We start from the raw sequence: 17,223 nt of genomic DNA on the forward strand, positions 1-17,223 counted from the left end.
GTTTTAAATCAATGGTTTGTTATATGTTTTATGTCCTATCTATGTCTTTAATCGAGTAAAATGAACATTTTACAACTGGTTTTGGTTTAGATATGTTATTTATACATATGTTTTTTAGCTTAGGTTGTATTCATTAATTCATTAATTGGTTCACTTCTCATTGGTTGATATGTAAGAGAATTTGTATAAATGGAAGTAGTTCAACTCAAGCCTGCATCTGATGAAGTGTATGTTAAATGAAAACATATTATTGTGAGCATTTATGGTGTTTGTACATTAAACTTTTGCTCAGCGTCCTCTCAGAGCTTTATTGCTTCACCTTTTTTGTGGGCTGGATTTGGATTTACAGGTGAAAGGAGTACTTCCAGCAGCTTCTGAATGAAGAAAACCCCACAGAAGCTGTATTACCTCTGACACAGCATATGATGAGAGAAGAAGAGGTGCCCACCCTAGAAGAAGTAAGAACAGCCCTAAGGAAAATTAAGTCAGGGAAAGCAGCAGGCTCAGATGAGGTCACAGCAGATGTCATAAAGATACTGGGTGAGACAGGGGAGAAATGGCTCCTGAGGGTACTAATAGCATTGTGGAGAGAAAGGCGTATCCCAGATGACTGAAAAATAAGCATAGTCATGCCAGTGTACAAGAACAAAGGGAATATCTGCAAGTGTGATCAGTACAGAGGTATCAAACTCCTGTCACATTGCATGAAAGTTCTGGACAGAGTGATTGTTAAATGAATACACAGAGTAGTAGAAAGTAAGATGGAAGATGAGCAGTTCTGATTCAGATCAGGATGCAGCACAATTGACTCAATGTTTGCAGTAAGACAGATACTTGAGAAGAAGCTAGAGATGAGGAGAGAGTCCAACTGGGCATTCCTAGACTTGGAGAACGTATATGACATTGTCCCAAGGAAGCTGATTTGGGCAGTGCTGTTGTGGTATGAAGTCCCAGAAACATTGGTTGAATTAGTGCAGGCTATGTACAAAGACCCAATGACTCAAGTACAAGCAGTGTTCGGTCTCACAGAGGGTTCCCACTGGGAGTGGGTGTGTACCAGGATTCAGCTCTGAGTCCACTGATGTTCATACTGGTGATAGACTACATTAGCAAACAGGTTGGAGAGGACAGATTAACAAAGCTGCTGTATGCAGACAATGTGGCAGTACAGGCAGACTCTGGGCTAGAACTCAAGCAAAGGATAGGAGAATGGAATGCAAAACTGAAGGCGCATGGGATGAAACTAAGTACAGATAAGACAGTGGTAATGGCAGCAAATTGGGGAAGTCAGAAGAAGCTGAGAACTGAGATAGAAGGGAAGATAGTGGAACAGGTTAATAGCTTCAGGTATCTGGGAGCGGTGGGAGAGGAGAAGGGAAGTCTGAATGAAGAGGTCACAGTTAGAATCAGAGGGGTTGCAGCCAACTGGAATTGAATATCAGGTGTAGTGTCTGGCAGAAGAATGCGAAAGAAGCTGAAAAGTAAGGTGCACAAAACAGTGGTGCAACCAGTACTATTGTACGGTACAGAAACCTGGGCAGTAAAGGCAAAACAATTGAGGAAGCCAGAGATGATGGAAATGAAGTGCCTGAGTAGGATGGTAGGATATACAATGTGGGCCAGGTGAAGAAATGAGGACATAACAGCAGAAGCCAAAGTAGCTTCAATTGTAGAAAACATCAAACTGAACAGATTATGGTGGTTTGGGCACATGTGCAGAAAAACAGAAGACAATCTGGTGAAGAAGATTTGGGACAGACAGGATGAAGGTAAGTGGAAAGGAGGCATCCAGCAAAGAGGTGGATGGATTATGTGAGAGAGAATCTGCGACAGTCAGGCATGAATCGATAGACATGGTGACAGTTAAAACAACACCCCGACCCCATATAGAAAATGGGAAAAGGGGGGTTGATGATGACGACTTTGATGCCAGCTAGCTTTAGAAACTACAGCTGAATTTGTATGTCAGGCTTAGTACTGCAGACAGGCTGAATGCCTGTTCTACTGGTGCAGTGCCAATGCTGACAAGCAGGTAGAACAATGGGAGTCAGTTCTATTTGGGTATTATTGGAACTGCACAGAATGTTCATGCAGTGCTGGGCTGCTCTGTGTTTAGGTAATGAGCTAGATTAGCGTAAAACATTTCTGCATCCTGGTATATTTGTATGACATAGTCTGTCTCTAGACATGGGCGATTCCAGCATAGTACCATGACTCTTTGATGCCAACACTGTTTCCAGTATGATGTCACACTGGGGGTACAAATCTAAAAACAGGGCTCAAGACAACATTGCAGGATGGTGGAGGTTCTCTGCAATGCTATTCTGACTCTTGGAATGCATAGGCACGTTGTTTTAAATTATTGTGACCTGTGTGCCTCAGTGCTTCACTTGGCTGGACTTCACAGAGCACTTTGTGTAGCAATAGGGAACAATGCAGTCCATAGATGCAAGTCATGGAAATAACCTTGGTGTCTATGTTCTACCTGTACTACTGGGTTTGACTACAGACTTGTTCCTTTAACACTAGGGAGAGATTTCATTCCCACATCTTTAGTTACCTAAAGCCACCATGTTTGCAGCTTCCGTTAATGAATTGCTGTGCTAGTTGTGTTGTCAAAGCTATGTAGATAACTCAAGCCAGTTTACCAATACTTGAGCTTATATAACCAAGTCCCTGAGTTACGCATGTTGCCAACGTTCACTCTTACCGTTACTTTCTAGACCCAAGTCCCTGAGTTACGCACGTTGCCAACGTTCACTCTTACAATTACTTTCTAGACCCAAGTTCCTGAGTTACGCACGTCGCCAACATTCACTCTTACCGTTACTTTCTAGACCCAAGTCCCTGAGTTACGCACGTCGCCAACGTTCACTCTTACCGTTACTTTCTAGACCCAAGTCCCTGAGTTACGCACGTTGCCAACATTCACTCTTACCATTACTTTCTAGACCCAAGTCCCTGAGTTACGCACGTTGCCAACGTTTACTCTTACCGTTGCTTTCTAGACCCAAGTCCCTGAGTTACGCACGTTGCCAACGTTCACTCTTACCATTACTGTCTAGACCCAAGTCCCTGAGTTACGCACGTTGCCAACGTTCACTCTTACCGTTACTTTCTAGACCCAAGTCCCTGAGTTAAACACGTTGCCAATGTTCACTCTTACCGTTACTTTCTAGACCCAAGTCTCTCAGTTACACACGTTGCCAACGTTCACTCTTACCATTACTTTCTAGACTCAAGTCCCTGAGTTACGCACGTTGCCAATGTTCACTTTTACCGTTACTTTCTAGACCCAAGTCCCTGAGTTACGCACGTTGCCAACGTTCACTTTTACCGTTACTTTCTAGACCCAAGTTCCTGAGTTACGCATGTTGCCAATGTTCACTCTTACCGTTACTTTCTAGACCCAAGTCCCTGAGTTACGCACGTTGCCAACGTTCACTCTTACCGTTACTTTCTAGACCCAAGTTTCTGAGTTACGCACGTTGCCAACGTTCACTCTTACCGTTACTTTCTAGACCCAAGTCCCTGAGTTACGCACGTTGCCAACGTTCACTCTTACCGTTACTTTCTAGACCCAAGTCCCTGAGTTACGCATGTTGCCAACGTTCACTCTTACCGTTACTTTCTAGACTCAAGTCCCTGAGTTACGCACGTTGCCAACGTTCACTCTTACCATTACTTTCTAGACCCAAGTCTCTGAGTTACGCACGTTGCCAACGTTCACTCTTACAATTACTTTCTAGACCCAAGTTCCTGAGTTACGCACGTTGCCAACGTTCACTCTTACCGTTACTTTCTTGACCCAAGTCCCTGAGTTACGCACGTCGCCAACGTTCACTCTTACCGTTACTTTCTAGACCCAAGTCCCTGAGTTACGCACATTGCCAACGTTCACTCTTACCATTACTTTCTTGACCCAAGTCCCTGAGTTACGCACGTTGCCAACGTTCACTATTACCATTACTGTCTAGAAAAAGCAGAGAGCTGGGGAGAAATGCTCCAGATGCATGTCTTTGTAATGTGGGAGCACCCAGAGGAAACCCAGACGGAGGCAGGGAGAACATGTGCATTCCACACAGAAGTCACCTCAGCTGAGAATTGAACTGGAGAACCTCTTGCTGTGAGATGACTATGCAACCACTGCTCCATCCATTAGGAGTCATCCAAGTTATCTCATGGAGCCACTAAAGCCCTTAAGATCTGTACAGCCTGCAAACTCACAAGGTAATGTCCTAGTCATTGGTGACTCCACAGTAAGAGACACAGGTACACCACTCACTAGGCTGGATAATGAAAGGGTGATAGTGGGCTATTTCTTAGGTGTTAAAATTTGGCAGGTAAACCACAACATTGGGTCTGTCACTACCAGGCACACATATGAAGTGTTTTCAGTGGAATATTGTGGTAAAGATGCCATTAATATAGATGCAAACCACAACACTCCAGAAAACACTCTGCTGCAAAAAAAAACAAGGCAGAAGCTGAATGTGGTGTTTAATGAATTGCAGGCAGCCGGAGTCATACAATGCCAATAACTGATAAAAAAATTACTGCAGTTTTTTTTTTTTTTTTTTTTTTGAAAGACCACAGTGATTTCTCACTAAGAAAGTCAGTGGCCTGTGCAGAACACTTGAAAGCCCTATCCATATTCTTAGTTTTATACAGACTCCAGCAGGGAGACCTCAGTGTAGCTCACGGGGACTCCTATTGTGACTTTTTACACATTTGCAAGACATGTAACACCAGTAACATTCATACTAGATGTCTAAACTTCCTCTGCAGCATAAACGGAACATGATGGAGGGAAGTGGTCACTTCCCAAAGAATCCTCCTAATCTGGAATCGACCGTTTCTCCCTCCTGGTCACTTCCCAAAGAACCCTCCTAATCTGGAATTGACCATGTCTCCCTCCTGGTCACATCCCAAAGAATCCTCCTAATCTGGAATAGACCGTGTCTCCCTCATGGTTACTTCCCAAAGAATCCTCCTAATCTAGAATAGACCATGTCTCCCTCATGGTCACTTCCCAAAGAATCCTCCTAATCTGGAATCGACCGTGTCTCCCTCATCAAACAAAGGAGCTCTATAGGCCTCTTTACACATCTCCGAGATGCATGTGTGGGAAATCACAAACACGCTCCTGGTCTAGCCCGCTTAGTCCTTATGGAAAGGGTATATATATATATATATATATATATATGATACTGCTTTTTGTAGGCTACATATGATCCTTGTAGATCAACTGCTTAGTATGATCCTATGTCTGTAATTCTGCAAAGAATGGATTCCTAAAGTGAGCTATCAAAAATATTTTAGGATAAACAGGTTTAATTGCAGGTGTTCAATAAAAAGGCCAAGATAGAATGGTTTAAAATTACTTGAACTTCATATGGCTTGCTCATTGGAAATTTTATACGATATGTTTGGAAAGGAGGTATAACAGTATGATTAACAGTTTCTGAAAAGTGCTTTACCGAGGTACTGAAAAATCCTGACATGTATTGATGTGTAATGACATTTCACTAGAAACACTGAGTATGATATTTGATGTAAAAGTATCTTGTATGAAGTGCTAGTAACATGACAAGATTCATGACGGAGGTGTAATGAATTGAATAATGCAGCAGTGTCTATCATCTCCATGCTTAAATGTGCGCATAGCACCTACAAAATTGTCAATATAGCCTCTCCACAACAGCATAGCAGTTCACTGCTGGGTTTGGACCGAGGGAAAAGACTTGAGTGCAAGTAAAATGCCCAGGGTGAACTCTCCTCTACTAATAATTCTGCAGATATGTTTATACTTGTGACTTATTGAAATTATGCCACGTGTTACCTCTATATTTATACCTTGATTGTAAACATCTTCACTGTTTTTTTGTTATTTTCATTGAATGTAATAGTGCTGCTCGACATACTTTGTTCTGTGTGTTACAGTTCTTTGTTTCATTGAATGTAATAGTGCTGCTCGACATACTTTGTTCTGTGTGTTACAGTTCTTTGTTTCATTGAATGTAATAGTGCTACTCGACATACTTTGTTCTGTGTGTTACAGTTCTTTGTTTCATTGAATGTAATAGTGCTGCTCGACATACTTTGTTCTGTGTGTTACAGTTCTTTGTTTCATTGAATGTAATAGTGCTGCTCGACATACTTTGTTCTGTGTGTTACAGTTCTTTGTTTCATTGAATGTAATAGTGCTGCTCGACATAATTTGTTCTGTGTGTTACAGTTCTTTGTTTCACTGAATGTAATAGTGCTGGGTTCAAGCCTGTTCTCTACCCGCCACCATATAACACTTGGGGCAATTTACACACACACACACACTTTGTATTCCTTACCTCAAGTTGTAACAGTCCATAAAACAAGTACATCCAGAAAATGCATCTAAGCATATCCTTCCAGCTAGCCCATGACGAGAGCAAGTCCTTCCCATGAGTTGTAACTACATAGACTTCTGAGATAGTACTTCTGCATGCTCTCTTCCTAATCCAGACTACTGGTGAGACAGTCTGGATTCTGTGCGCATGCTCCAGACTAGTTCACCAGCAGTCTGGAAATGCCGCTAGTGTGCATGTGCAATGTTCCGCGACTTGTGTTTTTATTTTTGTTTTTGTATTTTCTTTTTTTATTTTATGTTTTTATTTTATTTTCTTTGTTTACAGCTAGGGGGGCTGCAGTCCTGCAGCCAAATAGCATGAGCCGCCCCTGGTGTATTGTGGTTTGCGACGTGCTAAGGATGGTACTCTGAATCAGTGATGTACTATACACAACACAGACATAAAGGGATTCGTAAAGACTTGCTGTACAGATCAGCAGTAAATAAACCTCAATGTACCGATCCACAGTCACATACAACTGAGTAGCGATGGAATGAATGTTGCCAATATAAATTAGACTCCCTGTATGATGTAGATGTCTTTGTAGTAATGAAACTGAATTGTACAGTGACTCAGAGACACTTGCATTATTCGGGTCTATATTAAATCATCGAACAGTAAATTTCATGAACAGCTGTTCATCAACAGCAAAACAACAAGTGTATGTTTCAGCAAAAGTGTACATCAGTGAATGTCACATCATTGAAAAGCCATAGTTGGCCAACATCTTGAATGTGAAAATAACCCTGTCAAATATAAAATAACAGAAAACAAGATCCTACATGAACACCTTATGTAATCTGTACAGTACAGGTCTAAATTTATAAAGATTCCTTCCTTATGTGAATAACTAGTGAAAATCAACCACATCTGTAAGTTAACTTAAAGTGAAACACCTCTGTAAACAAAGAACCCTATATATCCCAAGACACAGTGCTATGAAAAGGAAAAAGTGACAGATGTACAAGGCAAAATCGGCAAACACAGCTATACTTTTAAAGGAGAGTTACAGGTGTTATAAAAGATCACACATCATATTTCCTCACTACGTCTACAGTGATATGGTGCACAGCTTTTACTTGAGGTTGGCCAACTCTGTCTATTTGATGATGCAACACTCTCTGATGTGCACTTTTGCTGAAATATAAGTTTGCTGTTTTGCTGTTGATAATAGCTGTTCACAGAATTTACTATTCGATGATTTAATACAGACCCGCATTACTCATCTTTCATAAAGAATGTTGCACCCATTCATTTCAATAGAAAAAGCAGTTGTCCAGACAACAGACTCTAGTTGTACAGCTTAGCTCTACGCAGCTGTAGTTTATTCAGTGGGAGACTGACTCACATGGCAGGTGATTCAGAGAGCATCACAGCGGAGACTTAATGAGATTCAGAGACGTGCTTATTAGGTGTGTCTGACTCACATTGCAAACTAGAAGTACAAGTTTGGGCTTTGTATTAGTGTAGTACCTTGCAGGCCTCTGCACAGATGTGGGTGTGATTTTACTGACTGACAGGTAAACAGTGTGTGTCATCATATTGGAAGCATGCATGACTGGCAGCCACGCAGATGCATCGTGAATATTAACCGTCTATCAGTACTTTATACTTTTCCTCAATGTAGTGCAATCTCAGAGTTGGTATATTTAATTTGTGGGCAGGGGGGACATGGGGGCTTGCCCACTGAAAAAGTAAAGGAAAAAAATAATACTTGCAGTTATAATGCTATTTTTTTTCTTCTCTTTTGCAGGGGGCAAGCCTGTACGCACCCCAACCCACCATACCCCTGCTAATTAAATGTACCAACTCAGAGATAGGATTACATTGAGGAAAAGGGTAAACTATGAATAGACAATGAATATTCATGCTGCTATTGCTATGAATATTACTTACGTTTACTAAGACATCACTGATTGTTGGACAGTGAGTGGGGATTAGGTAGGATGTACTACTCTGTATCCTACGAGGTACTACACTAACACAAAGCCCAACTTTAACAAACTAAGAAGAGTGGACTGCTCATCTGCAAAGCACTTTTATGAATACTGCCTTTGTGTTATTTCAGCAGATACCAGACCCTATTGTATTGAGTCACTGTGGGGTAACAAACATTTAAAGCTTCTATGTATGATCTGTTTATTTCACCATGATGGGGGGGGGGGTCACTGACCTTACTTGCAAATGCCTAACAAACTAGTGCTGTAGAGATGCACAAAGGCTTTGCCTTCATCCCTTCAGAGATACCAGGCTACTACTTTGAAAAGTATCCTATCAGGTGAAATTCCCACCTTTTAACTTTCCTTCAGCTATTGGTATGTTCACATGTCACAGTTCCTGTAGTGATACAAGTCCTGTTGTACATCCTTTTCTTATACCCTTATGGCAAATGCAACAACCACAAACATGACACTTAGAAACAAAATGATATCAGTAGGAATATGTGCTGTAAACAGGTAATAAGGGTTTTGAGTGGTCTATCAAGGCACGGACTGATATCAGTAGAAATATGTGCTGTAAACAGGTAATAAGGGTTTTGAGTGGTATATCAAGGCATGGACTGATATCAGTAGGAATATGTGCTGTAAAGAGGTAATAAGAGCTATGAGTGGTATATTAAGGTATGGTCTGATATCAGTAGGAATGCTGTAAACAGGTAATAAGAGTTATGAGTGGTATATCAAGGTACGGTCTGATATCAGTAGGAATATGTGCTGTAAACAGGTAATAAGGGTTACGAGTGGTATATCAAGGCACGGTCTGATATCAGTAGGAATATGTGCTGTAAACAGGTAATAAGGGTTTTGAGTGGTATATCAAGGCACAGACTGATATCAGTAGGAATATGTGCTGTAAACAGGTAATAAGGGTTACGAGCTGTATATCAAGGCATGGTCTGATATTAGTAGGAATATGTGCTCTAAACCGGTAATAATTGTTATGAGCGGTATATCAAGGCATGGTCTGATATCAGTAGGAATATGTGCTGTAAGCAGATAATAAGAGTTATGAGTGGTATATCAAGGTACGGTCTGATATCAGTAGGAATATGTGCTGTAAACAGGTAATAAGGGTTACGAGCTGTATATCAAGGCACGGTCTGATATCAGTAGGAATATGAGCTGTAAACAGGTAATAAGGGTTACGAGTGGTATATCAAGGCACGGTCTGATATCAGTAGGAATATGAGCTGTAAACAGGTAATAAGGGTTACGAGTGGTATATCAAGGCACGGTCTGATATCAGTAGGAATATGTGCTGTAAACAGGTAATAAGGGTTACGAGCGGTATATCAAGGCATGGTCTGATATCAGTAGGAATATGTGCTGTAAACAGGTAATAAAGGTTACGAGCGGTATATCAAGGCATGGTCTGATATCATTAGGAATATGTGCTGTAAAAAGGTAATAAGGGTTATGAGTGGTATATCAAGCCATGGTCTGATAGTAGGAATATGTGCTGTAAACAGGTAATAAGAGTTACGAGCGGTATATCAAGGCATGGTCTGATATCAGTAGGAATATGTGCTGTAAACAGGTAATAAGAGTTACGAGCGGTATATCAAGGCATGGTCTGATATTAGTAGGAATATGTGCTGTAAACAGGTAATAAGGGTTATGAGTGGTATATCAAGGCATGGTCTGATATCAGTAGGAATATGTGCTGTAAACAGGTAATAAGGGTTATAAGTGGTATATCAAGGCATGGTCTGATATCAGTAGGAATATGTGCTGTAAACAGGTAATAAGGGTTACTAGCGGTATATCAAGGCACGGTCTGATATCAGTAGGAATATGTGCTGTAAACGGGTAATAAGGGTTATGATTGGTATATCAAGGCATGGTCTGATATCAGTAGGAATATGTGTGTTAAACAGGTAATAAGGGTTACAAGCGGTATATCAAGACACGGTCTGATATCAGTAGAAATATGTGCTGTAAACAGGTAATAAGGGTTACGAGTGGTATATCAAGGCACGGTCTGATATTAGTAGGAATACATACTGTAAACAGGTAATAAGGGTTAAGAGTGGTATATCAAGGCATGGTCTGATATCAGTAGGAATATGTGCTGTAAACAGGTAATAAGGGTTATGAGCGGTATATCAAGGCACGGTCTAATATCAGTAGGAATATGTGCTGTAAACAGGTAATAAGGGTTATGAGCAGTATTTCAAGGCACGGTATGATATCAGTAGGAATACCTGCTGTAAACAGGTAATAAGGGTTAAGAGCGGTATATCAAGGCAGAGTCTGATAGTAGGAATATGTGCTGTAAACAGGTAATAAGGGTTATGAGCAGTATATCAAGGCATGGTCTGATATCAGTAGAAGTATATGCTGTAACCAGGTAATAAGGGTTATGAGCAGTATATCAAGGCACGGTCTGATATCAGTAGGAATATATGCTGTAAAAAGGTAATAAGGGTTACGAGAGGTATATCAAGGCATGGTCTGATATCATTAGGAATATGTGCTGTAAACAGGTAATAAAAGTTACGAGCAGTATATCAAGGCACGGTCTGATATCAGTAGGAATATGTGCTCTAAACAGGTAATAATTGTTATGAGAGGTATATCAAGGAAAGGTCTGATATCAGTAGGAATATGTGTTGTAAACAGGTAATAAGGGTTACGAGTGGTATATCAAGGCACGGTCTGATATCAGTAGGAATATGTGCTGTAAACAGGTAATAAGGGTTACAAGCGGTATATCAAGGCATGGTCTGATATCAGTAGGAGTATATGCTATAAACAGGTAATAAGGGTTACGAGCAGTATATCAAGGCACGGTCTGATATCAGTAGGAATATGTGCTGTAAACAGGTAATAAGGGTTACGAGCTGTATATCAAGGCACGGTCTGATATCAGTAGGAATATGTGCTGCAAATAGGTAATAAGAGTTACAAGCGGTATATCAAGGCATGGTCTGATATCAGTAGGAGTATGTGCTGCAAACAGGTAATAATGGTTACGAGTGGTATATCAAGGCATGGTCTGATATCAGTAGGAATATGTGCTGTAAACAGGTAATAAGGGTTACGAGAGGTATATCAAGGCATGGTCTGATATCAGTAGGAGTATGTGCTATAAGCAGGTAATAAGGGTTACGAGCGGTATATCAAGGCATGTTCTGATATCATTAGGAATAGGTGCTGTAAACAGGTAATAAGGGTTATGAACGGTATATCAAGGCATGGTCTGATATCAGTAGGAATATCTGCTGTAAACAGGTAATAAGGGTTACGAGCTGTATATCAAGGCACAGTCTGATATCAGTAGGAATATGTGCTGTAAACAGGTGATAAGGGTTACGAGCGGTATATCAAGGCATGGTCTGATATCAGTAGGAATATGTGCTGTAAACAGGTAATAAGGGTTACGAGCGGTATATCAAGGCATGGTCTGATATCAGTTACAATATGTGCGGCAAATAGGTAAAAAGAGTTACGAGCGGTATATCAAGGCATGGTCTGATATCAGTAGGAATATGTGCAGTAAATAGGTAATAAGGGTTACGAACAGTATATCAAGGCATGGTCTGATATCAGTAGGAATATGTGCTGTAAACAGGTGATAAGGGTTACGAGCGGTATATCAAGACATGGTCTGATATCAGTAGGAAGATGTGCTGTAAACAGGTAATAAAGGTTACGAGCAGTACATCAAGGCATGGTCTGATATCAGTAGGAATATGTGCTCTAAACAGGTAATAATTTTTATGAGCGGTATATCAAGGCAAGGTCTGATATCAGTAGTAATATGTGTTGTAAACAGGTAATAAGGGTTTACGAGTGGTATATCAAAGCACTGTCTGATATCAGTAGGAATATATGCTGTAAACAGGTAATAAGGGTTACGAGCGGTATATCAAGGCATGGTCTAATATCAGTAGGAATATGTGCTGTAAACAGATAATAAGGGTTACGAGTGGTATATCAAGGCAAGGTCTGATATCATTAGGAATATGTGCTGTAAACAGGTAATAAGTGTTACGAGCAGTTTATCAAGGCATGGTCTGATATCAGTAGGAATATGTGCTGTAAACAGGTAATAAGGGTTACGAGCGGTATATCAAGGCATGGTCTGATATCAGTAGGAGTATATGCTGTAAACAGGTAATAAGGGTTATGAGCAGTATATCAAGACACGGTCTGACATCAGTAGGAATATGTGCTGTAAACAGGTAATAAGGGTTACTAGCTGTATATCAAGGCACGGTCTGATATCGGTAGGAATATGTGCTGCAAATAGGTAATAAGAGTTACAAGCGGTATATCAAGGCATGGTCTGATATCAGTAGGAATATGTGCTGTAAACAGGTAATAATGGTTACGAGTGGTATATCAAGGCATGGTCTGATATCAGTAGGAGTATGTGCTATAAGCAGGTAATAAGGGTTACAAGCGGTATATCAAGGCATGGTCTGATATCAGTAGGAATATGTGCTGTAAACAGGTAATTAGGGTTACGAGCGGTATATCATGGCACGGTCTGATATCATTAAGAATATGTGCTCTAAACAGGTAATAAGGGTTACGAGCGGTATATCAAGGCATGTTCTGATATCATTAGGAATATGTGCTGTAAACAGGTAATAAGGGTTATGAGCGGTATATCAAGCCACAGTCTGATATCAGTAGGAATATCTGCTGTAAACAGGTAATAAGGGTTACGAGCTGTATATAAAGGCACGCACTGATATCAGTAGGAATATGTGCTGTAAACAGGTGATAAGGGTTACGAGTGGTATATCAAGGCATGGTCTGATATCAGCAGGAATATGTGCTGTAAACAGGTAATAAGGGTTATGAGCGGTATATCAAGGCATGGTCTGATATCAGTTACAATATGTGCTGCAAATAGGTAATAAGAGTTACGAGCGGTATATCAAGACATGGTCTGATATCAGTACGAATATGTGCTGTAAGCAGGTAATAAAGGTTACGGCGGTATATCAAGGCATGGTCTGATATCAGTAGGAATATGTGCTCTAAACAGGTAATAATTTTACGAGCAGTATATCAAGGCAAGGTCTGATATCTGTAGTAATATGTGTTGTAAACATGTAATAAGGGTTACGAGTGGTATATCAAAGCACTGTCTGATATCAGTAGGAATATATGCTGTAAACAGGTAATAAGGGTTACGAGCGGTATATCAAGGCATGGTCTAATATCAGTAGGAATATGTGCTCTAAACAGGTAATAAGGGTTACGAGCGGTATATCAAGGCAAGGTCTGATATTAATAGGAATATGTGCTGTAAACAGGTAATAAGGGTTACGAGCAGTTTATCAAGGCACGGTCTGATATCAGTAGGAATATGTGCTATAAACAGGTAATAATGGTTACGAGCGGTATATCAAGGCACGGTCTGATATCAGTAGGACTATGTGCTGTAAATACGTAATAAGGGTTACAAGCGGTATATCAAGGCACGGTCTGATATCAGTAGGAATATGTGGTGTAAACAGGTAATAAAGGTTACGAGCGGTATATCAAGGCATGGTCTGATATCAGTAGAAGTATGTACTGCAAATAGGTAATAAGAGTTACAAGCGGTATATCAAGGCATGGTCTGATATCAGTAGGAATATGTGCAGTAAATAGGTAATAAGGGTTACGAACAGTATATCAAGGCATGGTCTGATATCAGTAGGAATATGTGCTGTAAACAGGTGATAAGGGTTACGAGCGGTATATCAAGACATGGTCTGATATCAGTAGGAAGATGTGCTGTAAACAGGTAATAAAGGTTACGAGCAGTACATCAAGGCATGGTCTGATATCAGTAGGAATATGTGCTCTAAACAGGTAATAATTTTTATGAGCGGTATATCAAGGCAAGGTCTGATATCAGTAGTAATATGTGTTGTAAACAGGTAATAAGGGTTTACGAGTGGTATATCAAAGCACTGTCTGATATCAGTAGGAATATATGCTGTAAACAGGTAATAAGGGTTACGAGCGGTATATCAAGGCATGGTCTAATATCAGTAGGAATATGTGCTGTAAACAGATAATAAGGGTTACGAGTGGTATATCAAGGCAAGGTCTGATATCATTAGGAATATGTGCTGTAAACAGGTAATAAGTGTTACGAGCAGTTTATCAAGGCATGGTCTGATATCAGTAGGAGTATATGCTGTAAACAGGTAATAAGGGTTATGAGCAGTATATCAAGACACAGTCTGACATCAGTAGGAATATGTGCTGTAAACAGGTAATAAGGGTTACTAGCTGTATATCAAGGCACGGTCTGATATCGGTAGGAATATGTGCTGCAAATAGGTAATAAGAGTTACAAGCGGTATATCAAGGCATGGTCTGATATCAGTAGGAATATGTGCTGTAAACAGGTAATAATGGTTACGAGTGGTATATCAAGGCATGGTCTGATATCAGTAGGAGTATGTGCTATAAGCAGGTAATAAGGGTTACAAGCGGTATATCAAGGCATGGTCTGATATCAGTAGGAATATGTGCTGTAAACAGGTAATTAGGGTTACGAGCGGTATATCATGGCACGGTCTGATATCATTAAGAATATGTGCTCTAAACAGGTAATAAGGGTTACGAGCGGTATATCAAGGCACGTTCTGATATCATTAGGAATATGTGCTGTAAACAGGTAATAAGGGTTATGAGCGGTATATCAAGCCACAGTCTGATATCAGTAGGAATATCTGCTGTAAACAGGTAATAAGGGTTACGAGCTGTATATAAAGGCACGCACTGATATCAGTAGGAATATGTGCTGTAAACAGGTGATAAGGGTTACGAGTGGTATATCAAGGCATGGTCTGATATCAGCAGGAATATGTGCTGTAAACAGGTAATAAGGGTTATGAGCGGTATATCAAGGCATGGTCTGATATCAGTTACAATATGTGCTGCAAATAGGTAATAAGAGTTACGAGCGGTATATCAAGACATGGTCTGATATCAGTACAAATATGTGCTGTAAGCAGGTAATAAAGGTTACGAGCGGTATATCAAGGCATGGTCTGATATCAGTAGGAATATGTGCTCTAAACAGGTAATAATTTTTACGAGCAGTATATCAAGGCAAGGTCTGATATCTGTAGTAATATGTGTTGTAAACATGTAATAAGGGTTACGAGTGGTATATCAAAGCACTGTCTGATATCAGTAGGAATATATGCTGTAAACAGGTAATAAGGGTTACGAGCGGTATATCAAGGCATGGTCTAATATCAGTAGGAATATGTGCTCTAAACAGGTAATAAGGGTTACGAGCGGTATATCAAGGCAAGGTCTGATATTAATAGGAATATGTGCTGTAAACAGGTAATAAGGGTTACGAGCAGTTTATCAAGGCACGGTCTGATATCAGTAGGAATATGTGCTCTAAACAGGTAATAATGGTTACGAGCGGTATATCAAGGCACGGTCTGATATCAGTAGGACTATGTGCTGTAAATACGTAATAAGGGTTACAAGCGGTATATCAAGGCACGGTCTGATATCAGTAGGAATATGTGGTGTAAACAGGTAATAAAGGTTACGAGCGGTATATCAAGGCATGGTCTGATATCAGTAGAAGTATGTACTGCAAATAGGTAATAAGAGTTACAAACGGTATATCAAGGCATGGTCTGATATCAGTAGGAATATATGCTGTAAACAGGTAATAATGGTTACGAGCGGTATATCAAGGCATGGCCTGATATCAGTAGGACTATGTGCTGTAAACAGGTAATAAGGGTTATGAGAGGTATATCAAGGCATGGTCTGATATCAGCAGGAATATGTGCTGTAAACAGGTAATAAGGGATGTTCTTCGTTTTCCATTGCTGCAGTCCTTACTATTGGGTATAGTCCGCGTCCAGTCGGCCCGAATACCAGAGTATAAGGCTGACGTCGGTCAGGGCGCATTAGACTGACGTCAGTACGTCAGGGTACTAATGCGCATGACCGACGTCATATCCTCAGTCTTTTTTGCCGCATGGTCCGATGCAGAAGCAGTTTTGCGAGTGCAGGTTGGCGTTCTGAAATATTTCCGAAACCGGAGTTTCAGACCGAAACAGAGTTGGCTAAGTACCGCGTTGGGGAACATTTTGGTTTTTTCTTGCCACAGTATTTTACCGGATGTCAGAAAAAGTGAATAACTGTATTTCTTGTGGGAAACAGATACCTCATAGGGATTACCATACCTTGTGTATACCTTGTTTAGGGCCTGAGCACGGCGTTGTTGGTTGCCGCTCTTGTGCTAGGTTTAACAAACGCACTATTAAGAGGAGGTTAGACTGTGCCAGGTTAGTGTTTGGGAAGCGTTGCAATTATAAAATGCCGTCGGATGCTCCGTCGCCCGCTTCGTCAAGAAGCGCAAGGACAAAACAGTGAAGCCTAGGGTTGATGAACCGGCAGTCCCGGACGTCGGTTCTTTAGAAGGCTCAGTGGAGCCAGAGGTTTTGCCAGGAGTTTCCATGGAGTCTCAGGCAGAAACTTTACTGTTACAGGATGTGCCTTCTCAGGAGGTAGGCCAGGCTGAGGGGGCTTCTCAGGTAACTGTTCTTCCCTCTCTTCCCAAGGTAGTTAGAGCCTCTCCTTCTGTTGCCAAAACTTCTTTGAGAGGTAGGCCTAGTTCAGCTTCAGTGGGGGCTTCTCCTAGCATTTCGGGTTCTGTACCTAAGAAACATATGCTTAAAATGGCAGAAGATTTGATTACTATGATTAGAGGTTCTATGCCCCGCCTGATAAGAGGCCTAGGGTGGAACCGGAGTTTGATAGTTTTGAACAGTGTTCAGAGGCTTCAGAGTCTTCTGCGGAAGACTTGCAGGAGTATCCTACTTATTCTGATTCTGATGTGG

The 17,223-nt window shown here is 40.8% G+C and overlaps 1 protein-coding gene across 1 annotated transcript in view; it reads left to right on the forward strand.

Annotated features, from left to right (window-relative positions):
• The window catches only part of LOC122815973 (zinc finger protein 585A-like), a 475,437-nt gene that overhangs the window by 195,834 nt on the left and 262,380 nt on the right, over positions 1–17,223 (forward strand). The window contains exon 5 of the mRNA XM_044088857.1: positions 12,982–13,049. Within this exon, the coding sequence (XP_043944792.1) occupies positions 12,982–13,049 (68 nt within the window). The remainder of the gene's footprint in view (positions 1–12,981; positions 13,050–17,223) is intronic.

Source organism: Protopterus annectens, chromosome 11.part0, assembly GCF_019279795.1.
Source record: "Protopterus annectens isolate FY-2018-M chromosome 11.part0, PAN1.0, whole genome shotgun sequence".
NCBI lineage: Eukaryota > Metazoa > Chordata > Ceratodontiformes > Protopteridae > Protopterus > Protopterus annectens.